Source organism: Nyctereutes procyonoides, unplaced genomic scaffold (assembly GCF_905146905.1).
Source record: "Nyctereutes procyonoides isolate TBG_1078 unplaced genomic scaffold, NYPRO_anot_genome, whole genome shotgun sequence".
NCBI lineage: Eukaryota > Metazoa > Chordata > Mammalia > Carnivora > Canidae > Nyctereutes > Nyctereutes procyonoides.
This window is the reverse complement of record NW_026575141.1, coordinates 5241710-5256011: the sequence shown is the minus strand read 5'-3', so window position 1 is coordinate 5256011 and position 14302 is coordinate 5241710. Positions and strand designations below refer to the sequence as shown.

The 14302-nt window shown below is 36.0% G+C and overlaps 1 protein-coding gene across 2 annotated transcripts in view; it reads right to left on the bottom strand.

The window, feature by feature from the left end:
- The window catches only part of TNPO3 (transportin 3), an 83029-nt gene that overhangs the window by 30199 nt on the left and 38528 nt on the right, over positions 1-14302 (bottom strand). For both annotated transcript variants that reach the window (XM_055307382.1, XM_055307383.1), the window contains 7 exons: positions 13888-14031; positions 10564-10739; positions 9940-10078; positions 8333-8479; positions 5539-5646; positions 3785-3876; positions 1497-1636 (listed from right to left, as the gene is read on the bottom strand). In XM_055307382.1, coding sequence (XP_055163357.1) covers positions 1497-1636; positions 3785-3876; positions 5539-5646; positions 8333-8479; positions 9940-10078; positions 10564-10739; positions 13888-14031 — 946 coding nt within the window. The remainder of the gene's footprint in view (positions 1-1496; positions 1637-3784; positions 3877-5538; positions 5647-8332; positions 8480-9939; positions 10079-10563; positions 10740-13887; positions 14032-14302) is intronic.

Genomic DNA, 14302 nt, shown 5'->3' with positions numbered 1-14302 from the left:
AAAATAAAATCAAGCTGAAAGGTGGTAATAAATGTATAATTCAGTAATTCCACTACTGCTTATTCACTCAAAGAATATGAAAACACTAATTCAAAGAGATATATGCACCCCTGTTTAATGCAGCATTATTTATAATAGCCAAATTATGGAAGCAACCCAAATGTCCATCGACAGATGAATGGATAAAAAAAGGGGGTACACACACACACACACACACACACACACACAAATATTACTCAGCCATAAATGAATAGTCTTACCACATGCAACATGTATGGATCTAAAGAGTATAATGCTAAGTAAATCAGAGAAGAGAAATACCATATAATTTCACTCATATATGGAATTTAAGTTCCATATATTTAAGAAACAAAACAAAGAAAAAACAAAACAACCAAAACCAGACTCTTAACTACAGAGAGCAAACTGATGGTCACCAGAAGTGGGTTGGGTAGAGGGATGGGTGAAATAGGTGAAGGGGATTAAGAGTACATGTATCTTGATGAGCACCAAGTAATGCAGAGAACTGTTAATCACTACTTTGTACACCTGAAACTAATATAACACTGTTTGTTTACTAGAGTTTTTTCTAAAAGGTGGTAATATAAGCATAGAAAATACATCAAACTTAATAATATAATTAATGATATTCACAAGTTTGGGGGTTCTTAAAATTCTCAGAATATATCACTCCTGAATAGCAGGGGGGCTTAATATTATCCAAGATAAATTATTTAGTCTTTTTGAATTTATTTGCAAAATGAGAGGGATAAAAGAAATGATTTCTACTATAATATTTATTTTTTTCAGGCCAATAAGCGCATCTAGAGGTTATATAATTCAACATTCTTCATTTTAATCTGAACTTATTTTGTTTCAAATGATAATTCTTGATTTTTAAAAGGATCATGTATTTAACACTGTAAAATAACCTTTGGGGAGCCCCAGTGGTTCAGCACTTTAGCGCCACTTTCATCCCAGGGCGTGATACTAGAGACCCAGGATCGAGTCCCACGTCAGGCTCTCCCGCATGGAGCCTGCTTCTCCCTCTGCCTGTGCCTCTGTCTCTATCTCTCTCTCTCTCTATCTCTTATGATTAAATAAATAAAAATAAAATTTAAAAAACCTTTCCTTTGCTTTAGCCTATTAACACTAAGTTAGAACTACAAAAAAAAAAAAAGTTAGAACTACAGGCAAATCTGATTAGCTCAACCATGTGCCAAAGACTAACAGACAGAAATGTTCATGCCAAAGCAGACTACTATAAGCAAACTGTTTCCCTATCTAAAAATCTAATCTTTCAAAGATTCTTTCTCCAAAGTATGGATTATAAATGTTGTGTCAACTAAGCAATCTCATAATATTTACTCTTAGTGTCTAGAAACATTCTACCTACAAATAAAAATAGAAAGCAAGACAAGAGCAAAAGTAAGAGAGGAAGAACAAAATCAGAAAAATCTGACACAGTAGCTGCAGAGGAGTAAGTTCACACATACCAAGAAATTGAGGATTTCGATCAACCACTTCGCTCATCTCTCCAACCAATTCAATGCTGGTATATCGCACAGCTGTATGTACAGTCTCTGGAAGACGGACAACTCCTTCTAGGACCTCCACAAGTGTTGGATTGTTCTCCCTGAGTACAAAAAGCAAGTATTCATAGTTACTGATTTCAAAGGTTAGATTCTGGCCTAATAACAGGCTGCAAGGAGATAAATCATTGCTAAAGGGCTTTTTTCTAAACATATAACCATTTGTTTTTTTTTATTTTTTATTTATTTATGATAGTCACACACACACACACACACACAGAGAGAGAGAGAGAGAGAGAGAGAGAGAGAGGCAGAGACATAGGCAGAGGGAGAAGCAGGCTCCATGCACCGGGAGCCTGACATGGGATTCGATCCCGGGTCTCCAGGATCGCGCCCTGGGCCAAAGGCAGGCGCAAAACCACTGCGCCACCCAGGGATCCCAACATATAACCATTTGGATGAAAGTGCTTAATATTTGGTATGAAAGTTTTTTAAATATTCAAAAAGAGGCAAAAAGACAGAAATAGAAGATATTGTTTCAGGAGGAGCATACTGCTCCTTAATCTTCTAAATGCCAGTAAAGTATCTAAAGACACATCCTGCTATCAAATAAGACTCTTCAAATTGGAGAGGCAGGTATTTACTGTGGATGAATGTCTTCTCTTAAAGAATCCATTTTAGTTATTCTTGTAACTGCAGTACCTAGAACAGTGCCTGGCACATAGTGGGCACTCAATAAATATTCCTGAATGGCTAAATGAATGAATGAATAGACCACTTGCTATTAGTTCTTCTCCAAAGATTTCTTATAGCTGGATACTGGAAACTTTAAGAACAGGTAAGTATGGGTGGGCCAGCTCACTAACTAAAGGAACAAGAAAACAAGCTGCAGAAATAGATAAATGTGTGACTTGGAACATAAGGGAAAATTAAAGCTAACCAAATATTCTCCATGGCTCCATGAATTTATTTTTCCCCTTTCCTTATCTTTTTCCACTCCACAAGAATACTGGCTGAAATTCTTTATTTCCTTCCACCCCACAGTGGTAGGATATAATCCAGAAACAAAAGATGTTTAAAATCCAAATAATGTCCTGGATTAGAGCAAAAGCACTCTGTGTTGATAAACTAAGTCCTTTGTGTACACTAAAAAATTGTAATCACACAGTTTGCCTGAAATGTGGATAAACAAAAAACAACATAAAATTTCTCGCTTATGCCTTGTTTCCTGAGAGCACTAATTTTTGAGACTCTCTACCCACCTCTTTTCACACCAACACATATCAGTTAGAATATTAGTGATTTTAATAATCTTCAGACTATCATTGAAGGTTCCAAAAGATACCAAAACAAATTTAAGAGCAAACAGTATGATCTGTAATTTAGGACCAGTGCATTTTAATAGAGAAAAAAACCCTACTCTATCTCCTTGAGTATTTACTGGATTAGAAACATGTAAGACTTCATTGACTAAACCCTGAAAGGCAGCTAAGAAAGCACTATACTTTTCATAAATAGATACCTTAACTATCTCTCCAACCAAGGCATGGGATAGGGCTTGATTGCAGGTATCTGATCACAACAGGAAAACTTGATATATATTAGCATCAATTTATAAATTCACATCACAAAGAAAATTCTGTCTTTAGGAATTCATGTTAAAATCATAAATAGAATTTCTATGCTATTCAAGTAGAAATCAAATTCTAATAACTTAAAATTTCCCATGGCAATAACAAAACTAATAATTGCCCCTTAGATTTTGCTACTCTTTTAGGGCGAAATGGTGCCTCTCTTGCCTCTCAAACTCACAAATGATTCTCTAAGGCAGATGAAAAGGAGAACAATATAATGAAATATTTGTAAGGATAACTTACCAAGGTCCAAATGAGATGAGAGCTAATTAGTGCCTATTCAACTGCTTTTAAGCAAGTACCGACAATTTAACAGCCTAACAAATTTTTTATTGTATCAACTTTCACAGGGGAGCCTCAGTTCGAAAGATAAATCAGCATTACCTTCTTAGCATCAAGAACAAAATAATTTTAATTCATGGAAATATAGTTTAAAAAAATGGATATCAGCAATGCATGCTACTCTGGAACAGACTCTAGAAGTCAGAAGACTAGGCAGTATTACAGATGTAAGACGTTTTAAGAGTTTCCAAACATATACCATATGAGGAAAAATGATGTAATTTTCCTTCCTTTCATATTTAGAGTTCCCAGCAAAAGACTTATTTAGACACTCACGGATCAACACTCTTTGCTATAGCAGCCATGATAAAGAGAACCGCTTCTGTCACCTCCCAGGGTGGGTTGCCTTCTTTCAGAGTAGAATATAACTAGAGAAGAAGAGGTGGATTATGGATCCATTAAAAGGACAACAGAATAGAATTCCAAAACAAACAAAACAAAAAAATCCTGTTAGTTAAAATAAATCCAGCCCTTTGTTTCTAAATCTATCTCTCAGAGCCAAGGAAGAAAATTATTTTCATTTTTCACATCTTCACTAACTATAAGTAACTATTTTAATATCTGAAATAAACCCAGTTAGATTCCCCAAGAGTATATCAAAGTATCATCTGCCCCCACAAAATGAGGATTATGGAAAAGCAAAACATATGATTACATGAGTGTCTTTTCCTGATCCCTACAATAATAAACACATAAATACACATAAGATTGAGATACAATGTAAACTTCTTAAATATGTACTGATTTTACATTTCTATTGTTTTAAATACTTATCTGCAACAACACTAGTAGTAGATATTAAATTCTTAAAAAGCAGCTATTTAGAATACCATATCCAAGCAAGGGGAAGAAGAAAAGAGACCAAGCAGAATACTCAGAGATGTTCTAGTCCAGGTATATCCACCTCTGGGATGTGACTGGGTGTTAGTCTAAATAAGGTTTCTGTAGTCAAATAACAAACATTGCTAAGTAAGATAAAATTAAATAATTCTCTTGCTGTAGGACTTCACTGAGCCTTTAATATATTGTCTAAGTCATTTCTTAATTTTAATTGAGGATTCCCCCCCCAAAAAAAAACATCTCATAGGACTAGTGTTCCACAGAATACACCTTGGACAACACTGATACTTTATGTAAATTTGTACAGAGATCTGAAAAACAAGTAACTTGCTCAAAGCCACACAGTGAATGACAGAAGAGCTGAAGTGTAAACAAAGGTCATCTGCCTGTGATCTGGTGATCTCACTGAATCTGTTAAGAATCTCCAACTCTTTGTAATTAGATCAATAAACACACTTTGTCATAAAGAAAAAGTTATAATTTTATTAACGCTTTCTAAATCAGATTATGCCCCAAAATACACAAAATGGCTGGGTTACCAAAAAATAAAATAAAGGTTAGTTCAGTATTCCTGACATCAAAACTAGTATTTCAGAACTTAGAGCACAATCTAGCAATATGAAAACTGCCTGAAAATATGCTAATGTTAAGTGATGTGGAATGGTGATGATTGCAACCTTATGAGGTAAAATGTTACTCACTGTCAGGAAATTCACAGGACTATGAATCTTCTACTCTAGTATAGTCACCTCTGGGATGAAACTGCACAGGAATCTAACCATAAGTATGGACAAAGGAAATGCCAAATAACTAAAAGAGTTGCCAGGAGTTGGTACATAATTAATAAAGCAGAAAAACTTGCCAATTTTTCCTGGCTAAGTCCAACTTCCCTATAAATATCTTGGGGCCTTAAGGTTTATCTATGATTTTCCATTCTGTCTGAACAAAGTAAAACAGCTTTCAATAGCAAGAATAAACCATAACTGAACCAGTCACAGACTGCAATTGGCTTCTAAGAAACTAAACAAACAAAGCTACTATATGCCAGGCAGTGTGCTAGGCACCTGCATATCTACTGTCCTATTTAGCCATTAAAATTGAAGAATAAGGTGGAACATTTACAGAAAATACAGAAGTGAACATAACTAAAGTGATCTGTAAAACCAGTAAAAATCTCCAAATGTACTTACCTGAGCAAAACACTCCATAGACCCAATCAAGAAAATCAAGTCTTTCACCAGATCTGATACCCTCATCCGAAACTCTCCAAAGTCATCAGTCTCCTCAGGAACCCCCTCCTGAAATTTCAAGTCGGAGAACATTTCTTTTAAACTTATCAGTAAGGCTTTACTGACCTCTATAAAACCAAGAATAGGGACACCTGGATTGCTCAGCGGTTGAGTGTCTGCCTTTGGCTCAGGACATGATCCCGGGATCCAGGACAGAGTCCTGCATCAGGCTCCCTGCGAGGAGCCTACTTCTCCCTCTGCCCACGTCTCTGCCTTTTTCTCTCTCATGAATAAATAAATAAATCTTAAAAAAAAAAAAAATTAAGAATAAAAAAAAAGCCACTAAGCAATTCAGTCCCAATGAACAAGAGATAAGTTGCCTAATCAGGGTTATTTTACTATACAGTATGTCAACAAGTCAGTACAACTTATCCTCTACCCTTACTATGAGAAACTCTTCTCCCTTTCCCCATTTCCAAGCCACATCTTGCTGTTGTTGAAAAAATTTGGAACAGTAGTGTGGGAAGTGACCTGGAAGAGGTGGTAATTTATATAAGTTTATCTTATTGTTAGTACTGAATAAGCCTCTGAAGCTTCACTGTTCAAGTTTTACCAGAATCAGTCATTATCACAACTGGATGCAGAATAGAATTTTAGACTTTAAAAAGAATTCTATATAAATAATATATATAGATATATAATAAAACATAAAACAAGTTTTAGCAGAGTTTAGGTAGTAGGTATATAGGTAGTCACTATAAAATTTTGACCTTTGCCAAATATTTGAAATTTTTCATTAAAAAATAGAGATCATTTATATTTCGTGCTTCCAGCTGTGAGATGGTTAAGAGCATGTATAATAAGCTTTATCCATGACTATCTGGAAAAAAACCCAATACTATTGAGAATTGCTGATCTCATCCAACCTCCTTACTTTAGGATGAAGCAATTAAAGTCAGAGAATGAGGAAGAAATAATGGCTATCTTGAGGTAAGGAATTATAAAGCACTCCACAAATTATAAAGCACTATATATTCCACAAGTATAAGGAATTACTGCAAGGGAAATGGTGCCAAGGAACTAGCAAAAGGGAAGAAGGGGATCAAACAAGTAGGGCCAATTAAAACAAAACATAGGATCATAGGGGAAGAGAGGAAAAAAATAAAACAAGACGAAATCAGAGAGCAAGACAAACCTTAAGGAGACTTGTAATCACGGGTGGGGGTGGGGGGATGGGGTAACTGGATAACAGACATTTAGCACACGTGATATAATGAGCACTGGGTGTTAATATAAGACCGATGGCTCTCTGCCCTGACCTCTGAAACCAGTAATGTATTATATGTTAATTAATTGGATTTAAATTTTTTAAAAAGAGGCTTTGCTTTTATTTACATATCAGGCTTTCACATAAGATGTAATTGAAGATAGAATTCCTCAGTTAAACAAAACAAAAATGTTGAAAACCACTAGACTAGGTCATCACTAAGATTCTTTGAAGATGCAAAATACCATGACTCAAACAAAAATGTTAACATTAAAATGAAGAGAACAAACACAGTTATAGTTTTCATGTCAGATTTAATTGTGAGCAATGAGAAAAAACTCTCTTCAATTCCTAGGTTAAAGAACAGGAATTTAACCAACTAACCAACCAACCAAAAGGATGAAATAAATAAATGCTGTTAAGATTTAAGAGACTGAGCAAAGAATGGAGGTTAAAGAGTTTTCCAACTATTTTATAGTATTTCTAGTATATATTCTTCTAAGCAAGAAGATTATTTCTATATTTTCTCATAAGTTAAAAAATCAGTAAAAATATAAAGAAAAATGTGTATTATGTGGTATGTATAATTCACCACATCCTCACACAAATACTTCACTTCAGTGTTAGTTTTAATCCAATTACGTTATACTATTAAAAATACAGCCTAGGGATCCCTGGGTGGCGCAGCGGTTTGGCGCCTGCCTTTGGCCCAGGGTGCGATCCTGGAGACCCGGGATCGAATCCCACATCGGGCTCCCGGTGCATGGAGCCTGCTTCTCCCTCTGCGTGTGTCTCTGCCTCTCTCTCTTTCTCTCTCTGTGACTATCATAAATAAATAAAATTTAAAAAAAAATACAGCCTATAAACTTTTACATTCTGATATTTTTCATTTAGCAAACCAATTACTTTTTTTTTTTAAGATTTTATTTATTCATGAGAGACACAGAGAAAGAGGGAGAGACATAGGCAGAGGGAGAAGTGGGCTCCATGCAGGGAATCCGATGCTGGACCAGTCCCAGGACCCCAGAATCACAACCTGAGCCAAAGGCAGACGCTCAACCACTGAGCCACCCAGGTGGACCCAATTACCATTTCAATAGTCACTATTTTAACTCTTGCATAATGATCCATCAAGTTGCTACATCATAATTTATGTAACTTCCTATATTGTACATGAATTTATCATTTTTTTACTTTACAGAAAATGCTTTATATATATAAAACAGCCACTTTTTTTCCTTCAGCAGAATTATTTAAGGTAAATTCCCAGGAGAATAATTACTGGCTCAGCAAAACTGACTTCTTTCTATATAAGCCTTATACTCACTCTTCGTTACACTGTTATGGATTCCATTAGTATAAGCTATAGAGTGACAGAAAATCTGCACATTCCATTAGCTTTATTTTCTTATCTTTTTAGTTCATGTTTAAATTAGCACTGAAAAGAGTAGGAAATTAAGATCTGAAGAAGTGGAGAAGGGAACTTACATGGTCTGGTTCTAGTTGGCAGTGTCGAGCCAAGGCATGAAGCAGCCTCTGAATGTAAGCTTTGAAGATTCCATGAATAACTTCATCATTAGTTTTGTACAAATGCTCCCCTAGTCGGTACCAAAAGTTAAAGGAAATTTCTACTACCTGTCAAGTTAAAAGAGAGAAAAAGAAAAGAAAGTTTATTTGAATCAGAAAAGGAATGGAACATGAAGACAGTTTTATTACTAGAACTACACAGGAAAGATATAATCTAAAAGAGTATGAGTAAAACCAGTTCAGAAGCCACATGTTCTCCAGCAGATTTATTATTATCCTCCCAAAGTATCTTCCCATGATAGGCCTCAAAACTCCATTTAGGATGAGTGGGGGTACAGTCCCTCTTTAGCTGATAACTTCTCCAAAAGTATTATGGATTCTGAATTTAGAGAAATTGATACAGAAATGGAAGTCTCTTTAAAAGTATTTTTTTTTCAAATCTAAAAATCATTTCATATTTGAGATTAAAACACCTCTTAATAGGCAAAGCATCTGCAAATCCCCGAACATGCTAATCTTATGTCATTGTTACTCATCAACTTTCCTAAGTGGGACTGAAAGGGAAGAAAAAGTCCAGGACTTTATCCACAGCTTATCTTACTTATAGCACTATTTAAAGGAGTGATAATTATTACATGGTGCTATACTTCCTCCCGGAAATGTTTTGTGTTTCATCTAAATCTAGGTATCCTCAAAAGATCAAATCAAACAAACATTTTTTATGAATAAAAGAAAAAGAAATGAGAATCACACAACTGTACTCTTAAGGAAGCCCTTACCATCCTTTTTCGATCAAGGGTCCAAAATAGACCTATCTAAAATAATACCCAAATTGGAAGTTCTTTCTCACTTATACTATTAAGAGGAGGTAAAACTTCTTGAATAAACAAGATTTTTAAAAATCTAGTCAACTCTTTTTAAGAATCAGAGTACTATAGGGATTTTGGAATGGAGTAGACTTTTAAATCCTTTCAATCCCTTTCTCATTTCCACCCACAATGTTATTTTTAAGGATTTTATTTATTTATTCATGAGAGAGACAGAGAGAGAGGCAGAGACATAGGCAGAGGGAGAAGCAGGCTCCCTAGGAAAGCCTGATATGGGACTCAATCCCAGGGACCCAGGGATCATAACCTGAGCCAAAGGCAGACGCTCAACTACTGAGCTGAGCCACCCAGGTGTCCCTCCCAACCAAAATTTGGAAAAAAAATTTTGGATGTTAAGACTTGTGCAGTTAAGATTTTGTGGTTTTGTTTTGTTTTTAGCAGTAAAGCTCTAAAAAGAACAACTGGACCTAAAGAGGGGGCTCAGTAAAAAGGCAGTAAGCTTTCTTCCTACAGCAGTCAGTCCAACTAACCACATAAGAAAACAGAAAAAGATTAAAAACAGAAACTCAAATATAATTTAAAAAGAAAAAATTCCAACACAGAGGAAACTACCACGTCACATTAACAAAAAACAAGACTATAGTTTCCCACAAATAAAAAGCTGGGCGGGTGGCAATGAAATATAGGTAATATACAACATACAACTTGGCGAATAATGGGCTTAGATGATATAAACACTACCTCATACTGAGGATGTCCTGCACAAATAAGCAGCAGTTCCAGAGTTCGGAGGTCACCAAGACCTTGGCCTGGAGTACAAACAATTTTTTCAAGAAAAGTTTCACATAGTTCAGTGAAAATACGGCAGTAATTCAGAACTCTGTAGATGAAAGAGTAGTGACAGCACCAAGTCAGAAATCTGTATATTACGTACATACTTACAGACAGTTAATTATATCAGTAAAGGGATCCTCAGTCTAAGGGACACGTAGTGATTATTAGCTATCCTGTATCAAAATCTCTACAACAGCCACTTTTCCTTATTGTGTATTTTTATACACATAAGCATATGACTCATAAGTCGGTTTAAATTCTCAATTACTAAAACATTTGAATAAAATCCTTATCAAATCACACTCCATATTCCAAAGTTCATTCCTAAATCTTAGAACCTTATGCTCTGTGAGTGGAAAAATTTACTACTACTTTCTATGATTCCAACCTTTCCTTCTGCATCTAATTTGCCAGTCTAGGTTCAATAGAGAATAGCAGAGCATTTTTAGGATGAGGTGTCTATATTTACAAGGAGTCACAAAGAATCACAAAGGATGGAACCTAGGGCTACTGCCTGAAATAATCACTCACTTGTCTAAATCTTCACGTGCCACGGCCATATGATAAGCAGTCTCCAATGTTAGGACTCCTTGAAAAAGTTGCATGGCTAATGGCAAGTTAGTCTCCACATTCTCAATGGCATAGAGAGCTGAGCACACACAATCTGAAGCAGCTTCGTGTAGGTTGGATGAAGTCTTATCCTGTTGCTGGGAGATAGCAGGAACAGAAAAGACATGATCATTAAGCTATAATCCAAGTACTAGCAAAACAATTATAGCTTGTTTCTGAAGTATACTTTAAATGCGTAACAGCAGGATCCCTGGGTGGCTCAGTGGTTTAGCACCTGTCTTTGACCCAGGGTGTGATCCTGGAGACCCGAGTTCGGGTCCCACATCGGGCTCCCTGTAGGGAGCCTGCTTCTCCCTCTGCCTGTGTCTCTGCCTCTCTCTCTCTCTCTCTCTCTCATGAATAAATAAATAACGTCTTAAAAATAAATAAATAAATAAATAAATGCATAACAGCCTAACAGTCATGACCTTCAACCAGACAATATTCATCAATTTTCCCTGTCCTATTTCTATTTCTCTATATGCCAAACATATAGCCTTTTCATACCTCAATCACAGTCACATGACTTCTAAAGTTCCATGTTTCCCCCCACCCATACCAGCCGCCCCTAATGTAATGCCATGTGTTCTCTACCCCGTTTTAGTCTGTGGAAATCTTTTCCATCCTTTTTCTTATATTCAAGTACTATTTTAAAAAGAAAGGATTCAGGGCACCTGGGTGGCTCAGTAGGTTAGGCAGCCGACTCTTGGTTTCAGATCAGGTCATGACCTCATGGGTTGTGGGACTGAGCCCCACGTTGGATCCTGTACTCAGAGCCAAGTCTGCTTGGAATTCTTTCCTATTCTCTCCCCTTCTGCTCCTCCCCTCACTTGCAAACACTCCCCACTCCTCTAAAATAAATAAATAAAATCTTTAAAAATATAAGAAAATAAAATGAAAGGGTCCATATTTCAGAATACCAAGGTTCAACAAAGGTTTCTAAAACTTCTGGGGATGAGAGAAGGTAACTTTGATAAGAGCAAAAAAATCAGCTATTTAGTTTCTTCTAGCAATGATGCCTGCCAGTATATACAAAAGAAAGGCCTTAGAAATCCTGAAGGAAAAGAATATTAAACCTAGAATTAGTTAAACCACCAATCAAGAATGAAAGTAAAATAAAAGTATTTCTCAGGAATGCGAAAGCTCAAAGTTTACTTCCCACATATCTTTCTAAGGAAGGTGTCTAAAAAGGTTAAAAACACAATCCAATCCAAAAGCATAGTAAAGAGAAGTTCCAGAACAACAGCTGAGGAGAAGATCTAAAGAGTAATTGGTACAAATTAGAGCAGATCAGAAGGTTCCTTTAGGACTTCTTTTTAGAAGAGTACAGTTGAGAGGATGGGTAAATTTAGTGAAAGCATATTAGTCTTTTGTGAATAATAAAAAACAAGGACATTTAGAATCTCCAGGGTGGGGAAGGAGCAATACAGTGAGGGGAGAACACACAAGATAGATGCAAATTATTCATTAAGTTATTCTTAGGTTGAGAGGTAAATTCAAAAATATTTATTGTTATTATATGATTTAAAAGTTAAACACTCAAATTTATTCTTTTGCGTATATATATATATATATTTTGTGTGTTGTATATATATGCATATCTCCAGCATTATATTTGTAAAAGCTTAAAAAAAAGAACTGTGGGAGAAAAGTTTATTACAGTTTATTACACCACTATAATAAAGTTGTGGTCTGCACATAAACCAAACTAATGGCATGACTCTGAACCACTGAATGAATGTAAGAATGAGAATATATTTGACACTGACTCTAAAATTATCCTTCTTTTAAATGGCAAAGGGGTCTTGACACACTGGATCAGTGAAGAATATAATCCTGGCACAATACTTAGCTTGCTCCTTACCCCAATCTTAATTCCCAGAAGTAACCAAGGTCTTGAGTTTGATGTGTATTCTAAACTGCCCTCCCTTCATATGTAATCAATTATACTCATAAATTTTTTAAAAAGATTTATTTGAGAGAGTGTGCATGAGTGAGAGGGGCAGAGGTTGAGAGAGAGAATCTCAAGTAGATACCCCACTGAGCAGGGAGCCCAATGAAGGGCTCCAATCTCATGACCTTGAGATCATGACCTGACCTAAATCCAAGAGTTGGCCACTCAACTGACCTCACCACCCAGGTGTCCCTCATATTCATAAACTTTTAAACAAAAGTAGGATTTTAATTTATTTATACTGACTACTCTTTATACAATTTAGTGAGATGAGAATCAATTACCATTACTGAGGTAGGGCATCAATAGAAATGGAGACAAAGACAGTGACTAGCAAAATAATTATTAGCAGCATCCTAACTTTCCTGAGTCTTAGCTCCTGCTCCTGAAAAAACACAGCATAAATACACTAACAACAGAATACCAAAAATGTCTTTTTGGAGAATGTGCTTTCCTTTCCTTTAATTCACAGTGGTATCAATCCATTATCATGCTATCATCTTCTTCTTTTTTTAAGATTTTATTTATTTATTTGACTGAGTGAGAGAGAGAAAGAGCAGGGAACAAGCACAGGAAGAGGGAGAAGAAGTGGCAGATTCCCCATTTAGCAGGGAGCCTGACATAGGACTCATTCTCAGGACTCCAGGATAATGATTCAAGCTGAAGGCAAATGCTTAAATGACTGAACCACCGAGGTGCCCCTACCACCTTCTAAATAATAGTGCACTAGCACACAACCAGTACACACAGAGCTTCCAAACTAATATGATTTTATGGAAGGACACCATCCAGGAAAAGGGGACAAAACAAGAAAAAAAGAGACCAATGGTTTTTTGTTACTTGGAGTTTAATATGTAAACCACTGATCTACATGTAAAACTGCTTTCCTATTAAACCTAACTACATTCTGTTCTGAGTATTAATACTAATACCTTCAATACTTTTTTTTTTTAAGATTTTATTTATTTATTCATGAGAGGCACACAGAGAGAGAGGCAGAGACACAGGCAGAAAGAGAAGCAGGCTCCATTTGGGGAGTGTGAAGTGAGACTTGATCCTGGGTCTCCAAGATCACACCCTGGGCTGAAGGCAGCGCTAAACCACTGAGCCACCTGGGCTGCCCCCTTCAATACCTTTGGTACTTGGTAACAAGCAAGACAGAGACACTGCTTTCTTATTATACATCTTCTAATCACTGTACAGAAATCTGAAAACACTGCTATGTTCCCGAAGGTTAGTTACTACTGTGACTATGTGGTAAAAATACTTTCAATAACAAACCCATTACTTACCAAAACCTCAAAAAGGAGTGCTAGTAACTTATTGTTAGCCATGAAGTTACTGTCCAAAACTCCTAAGTTAAACCAACTTCCCAAACAGCGAAAGACCTTCATAAGCATTTTCTCATCTGTTCCTGCTTTTTCTACACAGGTCATCTGAAAAGAAGGAAAAAAAAGTTAAATAATGGCAATCTTTATCTTTAAACCATTATTAAAATCATCTTGCAGGTATAATATTGAGAAGGATAATAATATTAAGGGCCAACAGTTAAAAGCGCTTTGAAAGTGTCAGATGCTGCTCTCAATGCCCTTAATTTATTAATCTCAACTAACACTACAGCCAGGTACTATCTCTACTTTCTCAACTGGGAAGCTGAGATACACCGAGATTAAAACTTGTCCAAAGATAGTTCTGTTTCAGAAATAA